Source organism: Microtus ochrogaster, chromosome 19, assembly GCF_000317375.1.
Source record: "Microtus ochrogaster isolate Prairie Vole_2 chromosome 19, MicOch1.0, whole genome shotgun sequence".
NCBI classification, from domain to species: Eukaryota; Metazoa; Chordata; class Mammalia; order Rodentia; family Cricetidae; genus Microtus; species Microtus ochrogaster.
This window is the reverse complement of record NC_022021.1, coordinates 60,780,417-60,797,309: the sequence shown is the minus strand read 5'-3', so window position 1 is coordinate 60,797,309 and position 16,893 is coordinate 60,780,417. Positions and strand designations below refer to the sequence as shown.

At 41.8% G+C, this 16,893-nt stretch overlaps 2 protein-coding genes across 2 annotated transcripts in view; one reads left to right on the top strand and one right to left on the bottom strand.

The window, feature by feature from the left end:
* Window positions 1–4,598, top strand: part of Itga2 (integrin subunit alpha 2) — a 95,821-nt gene extending 91,223 nt beyond the window's left edge. Inside the window, exons 28-30 of the mRNA XM_005356822.2 lie at window positions 1,259–1,348; window positions 3,895–4,011; window positions 4,495–4,598. Of these exons, the coding sequence (XP_005356879.1) occupies window positions 1,259–1,348; window positions 3,895–4,011; window positions 4,495–4,575 (288 nt within the window). The 3' untranslated portion in view covers window positions 4,576–4,598. The remainder of the gene's footprint in view (window positions 1–1,258; window positions 1,349–3,894; window positions 4,012–4,494) is intronic.
* Window positions 4,599–12,269: 7,671 nt separating this feature from the next.
* Window positions 12,270–16,893, bottom strand: part of Mocs2 (molybdenum cofactor synthesis 2) — an 11,141-nt gene continuing 6,517 nt past the window's right edge. Inside the window, exons 5-7 of the mRNA XM_005356821.3 lie at window positions 16,730–16,880; window positions 15,615–15,738; window positions 12,270–13,475 (exon numbers count right to left, since the gene is read on the bottom strand). Of these exons, the coding sequence (XP_005356878.1) occupies window positions 13,407–13,475; window positions 15,615–15,738; window positions 16,730–16,880 (344 nt within the window). The 3' untranslated portion in view covers window positions 12,270–13,406. The remainder of the gene's footprint in view (window positions 13,476–15,614; window positions 15,739–16,729; window positions 16,881–16,893) is intronic.

Genomic DNA, 16,893 nt, shown 5'->3' with positions numbered 1-16,893 from the left:
ACCACATGCATGCAGGGGCTCTTGGAGGTCAGGAAAGGGAATTGGATCTTCTGTAATGGGAGGTATAGGTGGGAACTGAGCTGAAGTCCTCTGTAAGAGCAGTGAGGGCTCTTAACCACTGAGCCTTTTCTACACACACACACACACACACACACACACACACCACGTAACTACTCTCAATGCTTCACCTATAACATATGTTTAAAAGATCAGTGTTTAGGGTTAACATATGATGCAATCTTCCATCTTGAGAAAATTAAGAGTAACCAGAGACTGGGCCAGCAGAAAGGAAACAAATGGCTCACTTTTTGGAAATATATTCTCTCTTGCTGGCTCCTGGATATGGTCTAGCGAATTACTTCATTAAGATGTTCAATCGTATGCCCTAGCAACAATAACAAGGGAGTCCTAAAATAGCTAGAACTCATTAAAATGGCTCTAAAATCTGAATGTTAGTTCTCTCACACATAATTATAAGGCCCGTAATTATAAGTGTATAGCAAACACTAACATTGATGACATTGGCATCATCATGTTCCCAATGAACAGACTCTTTTTCCATGAACAAATTGATGACACCTAAGCTTACTTATATCCTTACTTATGGCATCATCATACACATGTCCTTATACATGCATCCCAAACAGTATCATCTCATAGAGACACTTAGATTAGGACATGTAAAATCATTCCTAATGTGATATTACATGTAAGAAGGCTCAAGGTTTCTGCAGTCAGCATGCATTGCCAAGTTCAGGTACACTTTCAGATAGTAATATTTTATACAGTAGAAGAAGAAACTCAAATGCTGGTGTCCTGCTCCATTATGAGACTTGTTCAGGTACTGGTAAAAGAGTATTAATGTGTAATTTTCTTTCACGTATCAAGTTTCATTAAATTAAAAAAAAAACTCACAGTGACAAGCTTTTCCTTTTAAAAAGGCCTTGTAAGCCTTCTATTTGAATCATTTTCAAATTTGAATAATGTAAGAGGGTGTTTCCAAGGCTCGTGTCTGGGTGCCACCCTGGGCTTTGGTTGAGTTTGCAGCAGTTGGCTTCAGTAAGTGCACATTCCAAAGGCTGCCCGGCAACCTTGCGGCGGGCTTCGTCCTCACAGCAAGTCCAAGCATGCATAGGATGAAACGTCAGCACCAGGTTTTTTCCTTGTGACTTCCCGCCAGGAACTAAACAACCTTAAACAGGCCGGCTTTTCTGTGTTTACTGCTGCAAGGGTGAAATGTTTTTATTCTGTATTCCAGTCGACTTTCCAGACTCTGCAACTGACAGCAGCCGCAGAGATTGATACACACAACCCGCAGCTGTACGTGATTGAGGACAACTCCGTCACGGTGAGTGTGCTGTGTGTCTCCCAGTGACAGGCATTCTACTGTGTAAAGCACAAACCGGCCATTCTCATGTCTGCGCATCCGGAAGACTAGCTGAAAACCTGAAGGCCTGGGCTTGGTTAGACAGATGTGACCAGGATGGCTGCGACTCAGAAAGTCCAGTGACACACTTGCCTTCTCTTAGTCCGTCCTCCCCCCACCCCACCCAGGCTGCGAAGTGCTTTCTAGAAGTGACCGATCCACCAAAAAGGTACAAAGGGGCTCTGTCATATTTGGGGCACCATGTTGACAGTTTGTGCCTCAAGCAGCAGCATCCCTTCGTGTGCTGTGAGAAACTGTCAGGATCTGAGGCATAAGACCTAAGATATACTACCTTACATCATGAATTAGATCGGGAGCATTATAAATGAGTATGTAAATAAGGCATTTATTAACCTTTTTATACAAGTTCTTCTTATAACCAGACACTGTGACATGTCCATTCATGGCCCTACATTCTAAAGGACTACAAATGTAACCCTCGTTTAAAAGGGAGAGGACTATTGAGAATTGTCCCTTCACAGAAGACAAAGGAGCTCTGTTCTTGGGGCTGGCAGAGGCGACTTTCCTTAGCAGTGAGCCTCTGGTTAGCATGTGCCATTTTTAGATACAGCAGGATTTCCATGCCCAGCTAATCTGCTGGCAGAGCCCCGAGCATTTTCCTCCCCAAGCTTTTGTCTAAGAGCTGGAAGTCAATTTCCAACTCTGCCCCCGAGGCCAGCTGGATGGTTGGCCTCTGTCCAGTGCTCCAGACTACATACACATCGGGTAGAAAGCCAAGGGCCCCATGAACTCTGGGCCTCTCTCAATGCCTGTGTTGAGTTCCCAACACTGCTGTCCCACTCGTCCCCGGAAAAATCATTCCACACAATGGAGGCTGCTTTTCTCTCTTTGGTTTGGGAACCTCGGTGAAAGCCCACACCCTCTCTGCTGAGGCTGGGCATGGAAACCCAGAAGTGGAGCCAAAGGAAGGAAGTGCAGGCTCCAAACTCGAATCCCTGTGAACCTAGTGACGGTGAAAGCAGTATATAGACTTGCTCTCAAAGCCTGCCATAAAGGTGCAGCATTTGGGGGGGGGGTCTGTAAATGCTGCTAAAATCTGTCTTTTGTGAAAGCAGCCCTTGAAGACTGAAAATTCAAAGTTTCATTTCCATGAATCCACCAATTTTCTTGTTTTTTTTTTTTCTATGAGCAGTACTAATTAATAGCAGAGACTGGCTTCTACTTGTGTCTGTGAAATTATTCTGTAATCCAAACAATAATCTGGATAACCTTTTCAGGAGTACTTGGAACCCAAATAATATGTTGGCACACACCGATATAAAGGCCCACTTCAATGAAGTATTGTGCTCAAGGGTACAGGGTGATCCAAGCATCAGATGGGTGGGCTCCAGACCACAGTCTTGGTACTGCACTACTACACAGTAGTGAACTGCATGAATTTATGGTAATTTCATTCAGAAATTTCATTAGCTTTTCAATACAAATGAGGAGAAACAGACTCACAGAGCTTGGTTCCTATTTATCCCACCATAAAACGCAGCTTGCCAAGTGGCAGCGGTGGCACATGCCCTTAATTCCAACACTAGGGAAGCAGAAGCAGGCCAGTCTCTGAGTTCCGAGCTCGAGGCCAGCCTGTTCGACAGAGCGAGTTCCAGGATGGCCATGGTTACACAGAGAAACCCTGTCTCCAAAAACAAAGCAAACACAAAAAAAAAAACCCAAGAAACAAAAAACAAACAAACAAAAAAGACAGCTCTTCTATAGTTTAACATGGTAGCAAGTAAATAAATTATTGTTCCCTTTTGCTCTGTAACTCTAAGAATATTTTTTGTGGAGACCCCTTTTATCAACCAAGAAAAAGAATATGAATTGTCACTGTTCAAGCCCTAAGGATGCCATTCCACTCCATGCCACAAAGATCACCATAGGACAGGGGCATAAAGCCATGACTATGCCCAAGGACAGTGTCGTCACTGAGGTCAGCCTCACCCTGGCAAAACTCCATCTGTTCTGCTTTTCCAGTGTTTTGTTTCAAAGTTGAATGAGACTGAAATCATATTTTAAAAGCTGATACAAAATTATTGAATGAGGGGTTGGATGGTTGGATGAGGCTATGCTTGCCCCCATTCCTAGGATGCTTTGGTCTCATTTGAAAAGAAAAAAGAAAAGAAAAGAAAAGAAAAGAGAAGAAAAGAAAAGAGAACTAAAATGTGCACCAGAAGCTGGAGTGTCTACTTTAAACAAAGAAAGCACTGATGCCATCTGTTCAGCAAAGCCATAAGACAGTAACACAGCTGAAGGAAAAAAAGCAGAAAGGTTGTGCATTGCCTGAGTTTTCAAATTGTCTCTTCAATGTGTTTTTCATGATGCCTGAGGGACGAATGCCTTGACAAGTCACAGCCCTCTCCAGAACTGTGGGTCATATTTATAAATTATTGAACTGTGTTAGACCATGTTACTTTTCTGCTACATGGATAACTCAATTGTGAGCATGTATTCATTCACAGATTCCCCTTATGATAATGAAACCCACCGAGAAAGAGGAAGTACCAACAGGGGTTATAATAGGAAGCATAATTGCTGGAATCCTCTTGCTCTTGGCTCTGGTTGCAGGTTTGTGGAAGGTAAGAAAACTTCATGGCTAAAAAATGGTACTCCCAAAGGCCCTTGTTTTGAATGGCATGGTACCGCTTGCCATTGAGAAAAGAAATGCAAGGTTGTTTGTGCTTTCTTACACAAGTCTTTAAAAAACTAACAAGGACTTAGTTTGGTTTTACCCTCCCTATCACCCAGTACCCTGAAAATTTTGTCTCAGATAGATATGACAGATATTTAGTTTCACACAATGAAACTTAAAGTTTCTCGATATATGAATGCTGAGACATTAGTCTGCAGTCTATGTGCCAGTCCACCCAAATGTCCAGGCAGTCTAGAGAGAGAGTGGGCAACCAAGCATGAGCCAGCCATGGGTGGTGATGTCATTCTTTTCACTGTTGGTATTTTCTGGGCACGGTGTGGTGTGGATACGTGTGTTTGTTGGCTAATGACCAAATCAAGGTAACTGTAGTCACAGGGCGGTAACCAGCTATGTCATCATCACCTTTCAGCTTGGCTTCTTCAAAAGACAATATAAAAAAATGAGCCCAAATCCAGATGAGATGGACGAGACCACAGAACTCAACAGCTAAACTCCCAGCGGACATCACGGCATGGCGGCTGGCGACATCCCAGCTACGGTTCACTATGTGACAGTCCAGTTTTAAATAATTTCATAGGCAAACTAGCCTGATCATTTTAGAGTAAACTGCTGGTCAGTTGGGAATGAAGACATTGTGGGTGGAGGTTAGGGCTAAAAAAAAACAAAGACATTATATATAGAAAGAAAAAAAAGTAATTTTTAAACTGGCTAGTCCAGTGTTTACATGTTAATGTTTATTATGTCAAGAAGACAGAATGAGTCTATGCATGACAAGCCTTCAAGAAAATTGTAACATTTTTCAGATGGGGGGTGGGAAAGTGCATGGGGGGTGCTCTTTTTAATTTTACTAAAAGTAACAATAGAAGTGAAAAGTACCTGGTATGCATATAATACATAATGCATATTATATATGTTATATTATTAATATAGCATATAAGTATGTATTACATATATAACTGTGACATAAATTATATTGTAAATAATATATTATACTGAATGCTTCCACATATATATTACTATAATATATATGAATGTTTGTTGAAAAGAGAGAAAACCAGCATAGATTTTTTTTTCAATTTATGCTGTTCATCCAAGGTTGCGACAGAGGTTGCTTTTAAATGATAATATTATTTATAAACTAGTTTTTTTTTTTTAAGAAAAAAGAGTCTTGCTATTGCAGGACAGTAATTTCAGCTACTCAGGAAGCTGAGACAGGAGTCCAAGTCTGGGGTGTCCCTGAGTTGTATGCGAGTTCAAGGCTATCCTGGACAACTTAAGGAGACCTTGTCTACAAGCAAAAAAGGTGAAATGCCGCTGGGATCAGCTTAATCACAGAGTGCTTGCTTAGCAGGATCTTTAAAAAATACATAAAACTTGTTGCTTTCTTTCATGTCCTGACTGCCTCTTCTGAGTACTATCTTTACTATAAACATGCTTGAATAGCCAAGAGAAATACAGAATATATATATATATATATTATGTATATAATACATATATGTGCACATAATACAATACATTTAATATATATGTATATATACATATATAGAATACTTGCAGGTAAATATACCAATTACTAAAAAAAAAAAAAACCACCACAAGCATCATGCCGTGGGAGGGTCAGTTTAAAAGCCAAGGCACACCCAAACTTACTAACACCCTATACTATAACAAGTTTATAGTATAACTGTCTGCTGGCGCCATCCTGACAAAGGAAAGGGGGAGGGGCGTTTCTTTTAGGACTAGCAAGATTTCTCTTTTACTTGATTAGCTAGCTGGAAGGGAACCAGTGGATTTGCCAGAGATGAACAATTTCTTTTGCTAACTGCCTTGCCTGCCTCTCCCCTTCCCTGTTGCCCTTAACGACAGAAGGCCCCGGTGGCATGCCTGTCCCCCCAGTAGTTACCCACTCTGCTTTGCCAGCCAGCCACAGCTCCCGCACCACGAGTCCCAACCTGCCCCCACACACTACCACAGTGTGGGGGTGAGAAAGTCCCCTTCAGTTCACCTGTGTAGCTACTCATACACTCCTCAACTTTAGGGAGCTATTTCATTTGCTGCTACACAGTAAGAAGACTATTCCTGGATTGCAGCTGTCGCAGTTATCCAGAAGGTAAACGGAACAGCTCAGGGATTCTCAGGTTGGACGAGCAGCAGACCCTCTAGGCTTGACTTGGGCAGGCAAAACTCTTCAGCCCCGACTCTAGAAACTCTGACTAGCTCGGGCTGATAGAAAACCCAATGGCCTAAATTTTGACAAGCACCCAGGCATTGTGATGTAAACAGACTGTGCTCCAGGGAGTTGTACACCCTTTTCCACCCTTGGCACCTTATTTCGGAGCCTATACATTCTCCAGAAGAGCACTGGGAAGACGGGTCCAGGGAACAACAGTAGAAGCCACTGTCACTATATACATAGAGCTTTGGCCCAGTCCTTAACCTCATGGAACTCCATTGTTCTCATTACGAAAGGGGAAGTCAGGGTTAGGGCTCAGCAGTGACCCAATCTTAATAGTTAAACATAAGGATTTCCTACTATACAACCTCCAAGAATGGGACCTAGGGAGGTCAGAGGAAAAGCAGCTTGCCCGGGTGTGCATGGATGGCCCTGACTGTCCCCATGGCCAGGCCCCTGTGTGGCGGACCAGTTATTGGCTTACTTCATCCTTGTCTAAAGCCAAACAAAAGGGAAAAAACATTAGTTGCAAATGTCAGGGAGGCACAGAAAAACCAGCTTGGTACTCTCTTAGTTACGTGATCCAGGGTCCAAGTCTTTTAACAGCTGCGTGGAGGCACTGTGGCATTCTAACCAAATTTTTAGTTTGGAGTAGAGAAACCAGGTTGACAGAGAATCCTTCACAAACCTACTACTACTACTACTACTACTACTACACACACACACACACACACACACACACACACACGCACGCACGCACGCACGCACGCACGCACGCACGCATGTTTTCTAGGGCACTTTAGGAGTACTCATATCACACAGTTCCTTTATTTTACGGCTTCCCTCTCCTTCTACAGGCAGTAAACCAGGGTCATCTGCTACTATACACACAGAGCTTGAGACCTTTGACGAGCCTTGGCTTAGGTCATCAGCTTTGATTAGTTTTTAAGGGGTAAGGCTGGCTTACGACCACACTTAGACCCAGTCTCTAAACCATTTCTCACGCTAGCCCAGGGGTTGTGACGTCAGCAATGCTGTAATTCTGGAGCAGGCAGTTTCATGAGGGGAGGAGCAGCAGCATCTTTGGCTTCTACCTACTCAAGGAAAGATTGCATCTTCCTCCCCGGGGTCCTGACACCAACACAGGTCCCCCACACCCAGTCTTTACTAAGTGACTCCTGTATCTTTCAAGAAATTTTTTGCAAAGCCGAATGTTCTCAAGAAATTATTGGGGGCAGATAGGCAGGGTTGAGAAGGAAGTTATGTGGTCCATTCAACCCTATCTTTTGCTTTAATAGTAAGTATAGGACTCAAAAGATGTCAGGTTAAAATTTCCATTTCATAAATGGTGGATCACAAAAAAAAAAAATGTGATCTTAAACACTTGAGTTGCCTCCTGCGTGCTCAGCACACAGCTCTATAAAGAGCAGCAAGGTAAAATAGTGCAATAAAGGAACTGGACTCATTTAAAACTATGCAGCACTCATTTTAGCAGCAAACTATGAATGCCTAACTGGTCGGATGTTCTTCTAGCTAGCAGTGTTATCTTTATAAGACAGTGAACCTTGCCTTTAACTGTGAAGAATAAAGAAAACTGAAGCCAATTTATGATAGTCACACATGTGACTATAATTCTAAATTATAAAGTATAGTGTTATGCTGCATCTATCTTGATACATTAAAGAGAAGGCAGGATTCTTGGCAGAGCTCCCTCACCCTTCTCTTTACACACACACAATTCTATATACATTCCCCGAGCACTATGGCCTTTATGTACATTCGGAATGGTTCCTTTTCATTAACACGAAAGAATAAACACCCAGAGTTAAAAGATAAACACAGGGACAACTTTGGGAGTAAAATATTTACTACTTTGAATTTTCAAGTAGAAAGATGTAGTCAATGTGTAAATATATAGATTGTATTGTATGTACTTGGTTTTGGCAAATGAAGCCAAAATGTAAATGTATATATTGCACAAGGAGTAGGTTTGTCTATTTTTGAAGAGGAGAATGTCTCATTCCCTCCACACAGGATTAGTAGTCTTGCTGAGATGTAATGTTTGCAGGTTTGAACTAAATGTGCCTTGCCATTTTACTCTCCCCCAAAGTGAATAAGATGAATGTGTTTGTTTGTACCCCAATTTGGTGAATTTATCTGATTTCTTAGAAACAATCAGATTATAGTAATTGACATAAATAAGAACTTTCCCGATATCAAAGCACGAGAGTCGGACAGAAAAGTCTTATTTAATTGTAAATTGTTCTTTTCATAACCTGTTGTTAAATATCATTAAAAATGTTTTTAAAGTAAGCTCCTCTACTTGGGTTTTTATTGCAAAGTTACACATTTCAATATGTCTTAGGGAGTCCTTTTGCTTCAGAACACGTTCAAGATTCGATTTAAGAAGACGCGGGCTGTCAGTAGCCCAAGTTTGTGGCCTGACAGACAATCAAAGCAACCGATGTGCCGCAATGTGCAAATCACAGTGTCTCACACACACTGAAGAACGTAAGCCGATAGACCGGAGCGCACAGACTGCTGTCACTATGTGCACGGCAGGGAGAATGTGACCATGCTGCCATCTACACCAATGCTAAAACATCTCCCACTCTGGTATCAGGCCTTCCTTCATGTGAATTCCCACCCCCAAAATGTATAACTTTCTATAGAAAAATGAGTACATGTGCTTAAAATACAAGCAAGAAAAAAATTGTTATTGTTGTTTTTATTTTTTGTTTTATTTTTCTTTACAGAAAGATCCATATTATTTCTTTATTCAAAAATTTTTCGACAATGTATTTCAACCACACTCTTTCCCTGCACTCAACTCTTCCTAGACTCTCCCACCTCCCTACTCAACCAACTTTGGTTTTGTTTCTCTTCTCTTCTCTTCTCTTCTCTTCTCTTCTCTCTCTCCTTCCCCTCAAAATAAATAAATAAATAAATAAAAATGAATAAATAAATAAATAAATATAACACAGAAAAGCATGGAACTATCTTTGTGTTGGCCAACTACTCCTGGGCACAGGGTCTGCCCTGGAGTGTGGTTGATGTACCAAATGACACTCTATTAATTTTCCATTTCCCAGCGGAGATAATTGAAAATCGCTTATTGGTCAGAGCAGGGCTTCCTTCTTATCAATGGCTTTTTAAAACCTGTATGGAAGACCTCATCTTGTCCCATACAGGTAACTGTATAATAATTACTATTCCGTATTAGTACTAAAAACTACAAACAAACCTTTTGGTTCTGGTCAGTATTAAATTTGATAAGTCACTCGCAATTATAGGCCTGGATCTACTGCCCTCTGCTGGATGATTCTACTAATTACAACGCACCATGGACCTTTGCCTACTGGTTTGTTTAACCAGATGCTTTTTCACATCTGTATGTGGTGCAACTTATATGTCGGGTGTGTTTAATTTGAGAGACAGTATGTGAAACCAACAGCACCAGTATTTAAAACCACCACAAACATTTAGCCGAATGCAATAAGCTCATGCAGTTCGATGAGAAAGCCCTTGATCTCACGGAGTTGAAGCTAATGATGGTGATAAATGGCTGGGTGTCGTACTTCAGGTGGCATTAGACACCATAACAAAAAATGAGGCTGAGGAAATGGAACGGAGTCCACTTTTAAGCAGGGTAGTCTGTGGAAGTTCTGTGTGCAAATAGCACTCAGAGTTTGGAACAAAGACAAGAAGCAGGGGTACATAAATCTCACAAGGAAGAACAATCTAGAAGAGGCAAGAGCGGCTTGCTCACACCAGTCACAGCAATGGCTGGAGCAGGATGGGAGGTGGGGAGGAAGGCTACTATGTTGGATAGCAGAGGTGAGAACGCCGGAGTCTGGGAGGTCCCAGCACCCATGTGAAGGCCCCTTATGGAAACATAGATGAGTTAGGCTGGAAACGGCAGAGAGGCAGAATGACTGTTAGGTGATGGTTGAGTCCACAAGGCCTGGACCACGAAAGGAAAGTAAGGAAACTGGGTTCAAAACTCATCCAGGAATCCTATTAGCCAAGACGTTCATACTCAGGAAGTCAAAACCAAAATCCGAACGACTGTTTCTTAACCACTGTCTAGAAACCTTCTGAAGACATCTTGTGACTCTACAGATCACATCCAAAAGATACAGATCTAGAGGCTACATCGGTGACTAAACATCTACTATCGCTTTTGTGTTTTGTTTGGAAATTTTCAGCTCACGATGATTGAGCTTCTTATGGGAACTCACTCAGGCCCAGTCACAGTCCAGGGCACACGACGTGCTAAGGCTGCGGTTTGTTTTCAAGGCTACTCTTCTACATTAATAGCCAGCTGGCAATGGCTATGTGCAACGGTGACATCAGCCTTTCATCTCCAATTAACTCCGCCCCTCCTGAGAAGTCGGGGACTAAGGAAGATCCCTTTGAATTCCAGTGCCGTGCACTATAAACTTTCAAGGATGCTCCATTCTGGGTCTTGCAGCGTGTCCCAAATCTAGCCCTACATTTTCATGCTGGAGACTTAAAAGCACGGTAATCCAGGTCACACACAGCATCAAGCCTACTTAATGAAGACATGATTCTTTAAAACCATTTTTAATGTCTGCTCTATGCTCTTTAAAAACATAATTACCTTCAATAAGGGCCTTTTTAAGAGCATTTGAATGGTAAATCTTTTTTGTTGTTTTTGGTTGGTTTTGGTTTTGGTTTTTAGAGACAGAATTTTTCTGTGTAAGCCTGGTGTCCTGGAACTCACGATGTAGACCAGGTTAGTCTCAACTTCACATAGCCCCTCTCTAGTGCTGAGATTAAAGGTGTGCACCACCACTCTAAGCTCTAGTGGAGATACCTTAGAAATGGAAAGTATTTCACATTAATGCTAACATCAGGGGTGTGAAATCCTAGGCAGATACACTGTGGCCGAGTAACCTAATGTGTTTTCAGGGTTAGGGTAACTGACTCCAACACCAAGTTCTTGAGATGCAGACTAAAACCTGTGGAAGAAAGGAAGGTTCTAAAGTGAGAGAAGGTTGAGATAGACAGACTACCCCAAATCACTAGTGGAAGTTTATGGTGTAAACGGAGTCTCTGTCCCACCTGTTAGGAAAAATCCTCTACACAGGCGCACAGAAATCCAATCAAGCCAAATTAAATCAAATTAAAATTCCCATGTTTTAAGAATTGCAGCACTCTCAGGTGGCCGAGAGCATGGGGAGCACATGCGAAACCCATAACCACGCGTTCCTCCTTGGTGCTCCCACGTAAATACTTTGGCATGCTGGGATTTGGAGTCCAGACCAATGCAACTCCCAGGCCAGGGGGCTGGGATGGATGCCAGGGCCAGGGGTGATGCTCCCAACTTAACACCACACCATTCAGTCCCACAGCTGCTTCCAAATAATCACTCAGAGGCTTATATTAGTTATCAATCTTTGGCCAATGGCTCAAGCTTAGTATTAACTAGCTCTTACATTTAAAATAGCCCTGATTAATTTATGTATTGCCATGTTGCCATGGCGTTTGCCCGTTAGCTGGCATGCTGTTTTTTGGGTGGCTGCTGGCATCTCTCTTTACTTCGTCCTCCTTCTGCCTGTATCTCCACTTGGCTTTCCCACCTAGTATTATTCTTCCTGGCTATAGGTCAAATCAGCTTTATTTATCAACCAATGGGAGCAACACATATTCACAGAAAGACCATCCCACAGCAGGATGGAGATTTTTCTCTCTTCCAAGTGTCCTTCTGACCCAATAATTAGTGGTGGACCAAGGAACAGAGACCAAGTAACCAAGAAATCCCTGAGGATGCATGGCTATCCTGTTGCTCACAGCCATCAAGAAAGACAATCTTCTCATGATAACAAAGATGCAGGACAGGGGTGGGAGTCTGTCATATGATCGGCTTCATAAAACATTTGTTGAATATATGAGCTAACTATGTAAAATGTGGTTTTCCTGGATATAACGAATAGAATTACTAAGCTACTCAAGCCAAAAAAGAAAGAAAGAAAAACACTTCAATCTAAGTATTTAATGGTAGTCTTTATTTTTATTATAAATGCTGCTAATTCTATGATGATGTCTATCAACCAACTATGCTGGGATTTTAATTATTTAGGAGCTCAGAAGGCACCTGAAGTCGCCCCCTACTGAAGCTACAGAGATGACAGATGTGTTATTCATCTGGGTCGTGATGATCACAACACATGCATCTAAACACCACATTATAGAACTTAAATACATTTTACTTATCAAATAAATTATTTATAAATTTACTTATCAATAAAGCTGAAAAAATTTTCACAACAAATTGTATGGGACTTTTGTAGTCGGCCTGTAATGACAGCTTGACCAATCAGAAACAGGATGTCTAATATAAAAATCTTGCAGAAAATTTAATTTGTTTAGTAATAACTTCACACAAGCTAATGTCATATAAACATTATGAAAACTATCCAAACTATTTTAATAAATAATCACATAATCTCTCTAAGTAGTTGTGGGCCAACTTTCAAACATCAGATACCATTTTAACACAAACCATTTTAATGCTAGTTAGTTTTGCAACAATTTTATGCTAATTTTTACAGTCATAAAGATCCTGGTAACTAATGAAATATAAAAAGGTTTACTGTGTAGTTATAGATTCTGAAGTCATCGTGGCCTCTGTAATATAAAATTTCTTAGATATTATCACTAAATATAAACAAATAGAATCTACTTTAGGCTATTTAAAATCATGATTTATTTGGTTTTATGTTTAAGTTGTGTAAAAATATATAATATCAAAACTAACAATGACTTTCTGATCCTGCCGATCTTTTGTAAAACATGCCTGATAATGATGCTGTCAATAGCCCATGGGACAAGGAGGTCTTTCTGGGACAGATGACCGTAAAAGGAAGGTCACAGTCCTTGAGAGCTGGCTACAACTGGGAATTAGTCACAGGATGGTCCAGCAGACCTTATCTCATATTTTAGTCAAGCCTTTAGTTCCTGCAGCCCCTCATCATCCCACATGCTCGTGCATTCTGCTATTCTTCCGTTCGTATCACCTAAGAGATTGTTTGCCACATTTAAGATTTAGGGCACCACCAAACATCAGTGACTAATCTCCAGTGCCACATTTAAGACTTAGGGCACCACCAAACATCCAGTGACTAATCTCCAGCAGCCCAGAAGCACTCTTTGTTTCTTTTCCAAGATGATGCTGGTTCTTCATATATTTCCTAAGAAAACAGAACCACAACAGGTCTTCAATATGGATTAACAAGAGAGAATAAAATACACTCAGACAATTCAGACAAGAGACCAGGACGTCTACTTCCACCACCCACCACTTTTAACAATCTAAGCGACACTTCCACGAGCACAAGCATAGATGACAGGCAGAAGTTGTCGCACGATGCAACTAGAGAAAAGAGTAAAGCAACTCCACCTAGGCTGCCTGCTCTACTTTTATCTACTAGCAGTTAGATTAGGAATGAGAAAATGGAAGGCCTTTAGCTTCAAACCCTTTTTTCTTTCCAAACTCACCGACCTGGACATTCCTAAGATTGGGTGTGGGCTGGGTTTCCACCAGCTCTGAGGTTACGTGGGAAGCTGGCAAGTGTTTTCCACAGGCAGGCCTGTGCCACTGCCCGCTGTGACCTCTGTGCAGTGCTCTCGACCTGCCTGCGGCCCCCTTGCCTGTGTTTCAGATGATCTTCAAGTGTGAGCTAGGCAAAGAATCAGACTGGAACGCAGACAACCCAACAGGAAGAGAAAGGCTATAGCCTCTTCCCACACTGGCCAAATTTCACTTCTACAGCGAGAGAAATCCAGATTCAACTTCCAACTGCCCTTAAACTCATCGCTGTCATTCTCACGTCTCCTCTTCCCCCTCCCCTCTCCATGTCCTCTCTTTCTCTCACCCTCCCCATCTCCACTACCTTGTTAAATTGCCTTTTCTGGGTTCCCTCAGTTTCCTCACAGCAGCTATTTTAAATGCTTGGCCTGAAAGATGTGCACTGCAGGCCATGGCAAGCCACTAATGCCTTGTCTGTTCCTGGATAAGGTCTGCGGCCCCTGCTCCCCTTCATTGCCTCTGAGCACCTCCACGTTCCCATTTCTCTACAGACCAGCAAATAGAAAGTCCAACTATTCCTTGAAGAATAAACCAAGGGCATTGCCCACTGCTGCTTCTTGCTCAGTTGCAGGGCTAGCCCCTGCCCCCATCAGCCGTCTTGACTGTCTGTCTGCCCCCCATCAGCCGTCTTGACTGTCTGTCCGCTCCGCTCCAGTGAAGAAAGCAGCCTTGCCATCTGGCTTGAACCTCATTTGGAACGCTCTCCACTCCTCTCCCGTGTGCAGGCTTGCCTCCTATCCTATTCTCTTAGAATCACGTGGTCTTTACACATACCCTGTCCTGTAATCCCAGAGCAGTTCCTAAACTCTTTAGCCCACAGAGAGGATCACATTTTACCCAGAAAATACATTCACTGAATTTCCCAGACCCTGGTTCAGGGTCCCACCTGATCATCTTTCCCAATGGCTGAGGCCAGCCACTCTTTTGAGGATAGTCCTGGCCCTGTACAGCTCTCCTGATCCTTTGAGCTGGCATTAGTTCCTTGGCTTTGGGAACAACCACACTGCTAAGGGAATTCTAGACTCGGATGCGTAAGTACATATTTCCAAGATTTACAAGTACAGAACTGTCTGTTCAATGTTGCTGCAGTCAGGCTTGGCGGTGAGGGCTGTTCCTTCAGAATGCTCCATTTCACCAGAGAATTACTCATTCTTGTTTAGCTTGACTTATTGGCAGAAAAAAATGACAGAATGTCCTATCACTGCTTCTATTTTATATACATACATATGCATATATTGGGGATGAGGGCTAGGTAGCCTAGGAGAGAATAAAGCTTGTGATGTCCCCATCAGTGCCGAAAATATAAATGTGTACCATGTCTGGTCACTATTTGTCTTCTAATCCACCCAGTAACATTTTCTCAGACATACTATCCACCCTAAGACAGACCACTAGATAAAGGCTCTTCTGCCTTAAGGGATTTCTGTTTTAGGCAAAGACTAAGTAGCCGACATCATTCTCACTTTCCTCTAGTAGAACAGAGTCCTTACTGAAAAAAGATTACCATATGAACTGCAGGAAGAGTGTGGACTAGAAATTCTATCTGCCAGCACTCATGAGGCCTTTTCCACACCACGCATTCCTTGGGGCATATATTTTTTATGCTTAAACTTGGAAAACAGACAGATCATAAATGCACCATTTCAGATAAGGAAAACCAGATTCTGCAGGCATGCAAGGCATATGAAGCCAAATTCTGAACTTCCTCTTACTTCACAAATGAGCTATTTCCATCACTTACCTTTTTCCATATGGGCACCTTGGCTTTCAAAGACTCAATGGCATAGCTCATGGCTTCCAGGGACGCGGCTCTGTGAGCCGAGGACACAGCAATGATTGTGCTTGCTTCTGACACCGGAACCAAACTTTAACAAGATGATGAAAACAATTACCATTATCTCCTAATTCACATAGTAGAGAAACCACTGAAAGGGTGGGAAAATCTGCTTATAAATTATAATTATACTGTAATTCTCTTTTATTTAAATATTTAGTTTAATTAGAAAATGGTCACTCATGTCAGAGTCAGTGGAAATTAGCATATATCCATAAAACTTCTTTATGGGGACTAAGAAGAAAAGGTCCTCTCTCTAATTCAGTGATTCTCAACCTTCCTAAGGCTGTGACCCTTTAATACAGTTCCTCATGTTGCAGTAACTGCCAACCATAAAATTATTTTCATTGCTACTTCATAACTGTAACTTTGCTACTGCCATGAATTGCAACGTAAATATCTGTGTTTTCCAATAGTCTTCAGCAACCCCTGTGGAAGGGTCATTTAGACCCATAGGTTGAAAACCACTGCTCTAATTCAACAGACATCTAATTCAAACAAGGTACAGGGTAAGATGGTATCTAAAGACCAAAGTGACCACACACACTTAACATATAATTACAAATAATACATACCAATTAATCTTAAGTAACATAACTGGCAACACCCAGTAGCATTAGCAGTTAGTAATAAAATTATAGCTAATAACAAAATAATGACAGATGTCTTAACTGCTGGCTTCTTTTAAAATCCTGGAAGGCCATTATTCTTGGTAGTATGAAAAATAAACTGTTTTTAACAGCTTCAGATCTACAGCCAACTTTCAACATAACGCCAAGCCCAGGGCCCAGAACAACTATCTAAGGCCTCGAGGATTTAAGCAGGCATGCCCGCAGAAAGAGCAAAAGAGGGATAGAGGGCACCCAAACTGCCGTCCAATAAGCAGTCAAAAAAGATGCTGGGAGACCTCTCCGCTGTCCTCTAGGGGAAAAGCACAAGCCTTCCTTTCTCGGTAAGAGACAGTATCAATACACAGACAAAAAGCAACCAAATTCAACGTTCAAAAGGCAAGGAAACCCTACCCAAGTCGATGGAACACCGCGATGTGTCTGACTGGCCATTTCTGCCTGATGTCAAGACAAATTTTTCTGATTTCATTTTCTGCCATTGGTAGATAAGCTTCATATTCTAAACTAGTGACTTTTTTGCCTTCAAAGTTATTTCTTGTAGTCCCTAAAAAACAAAA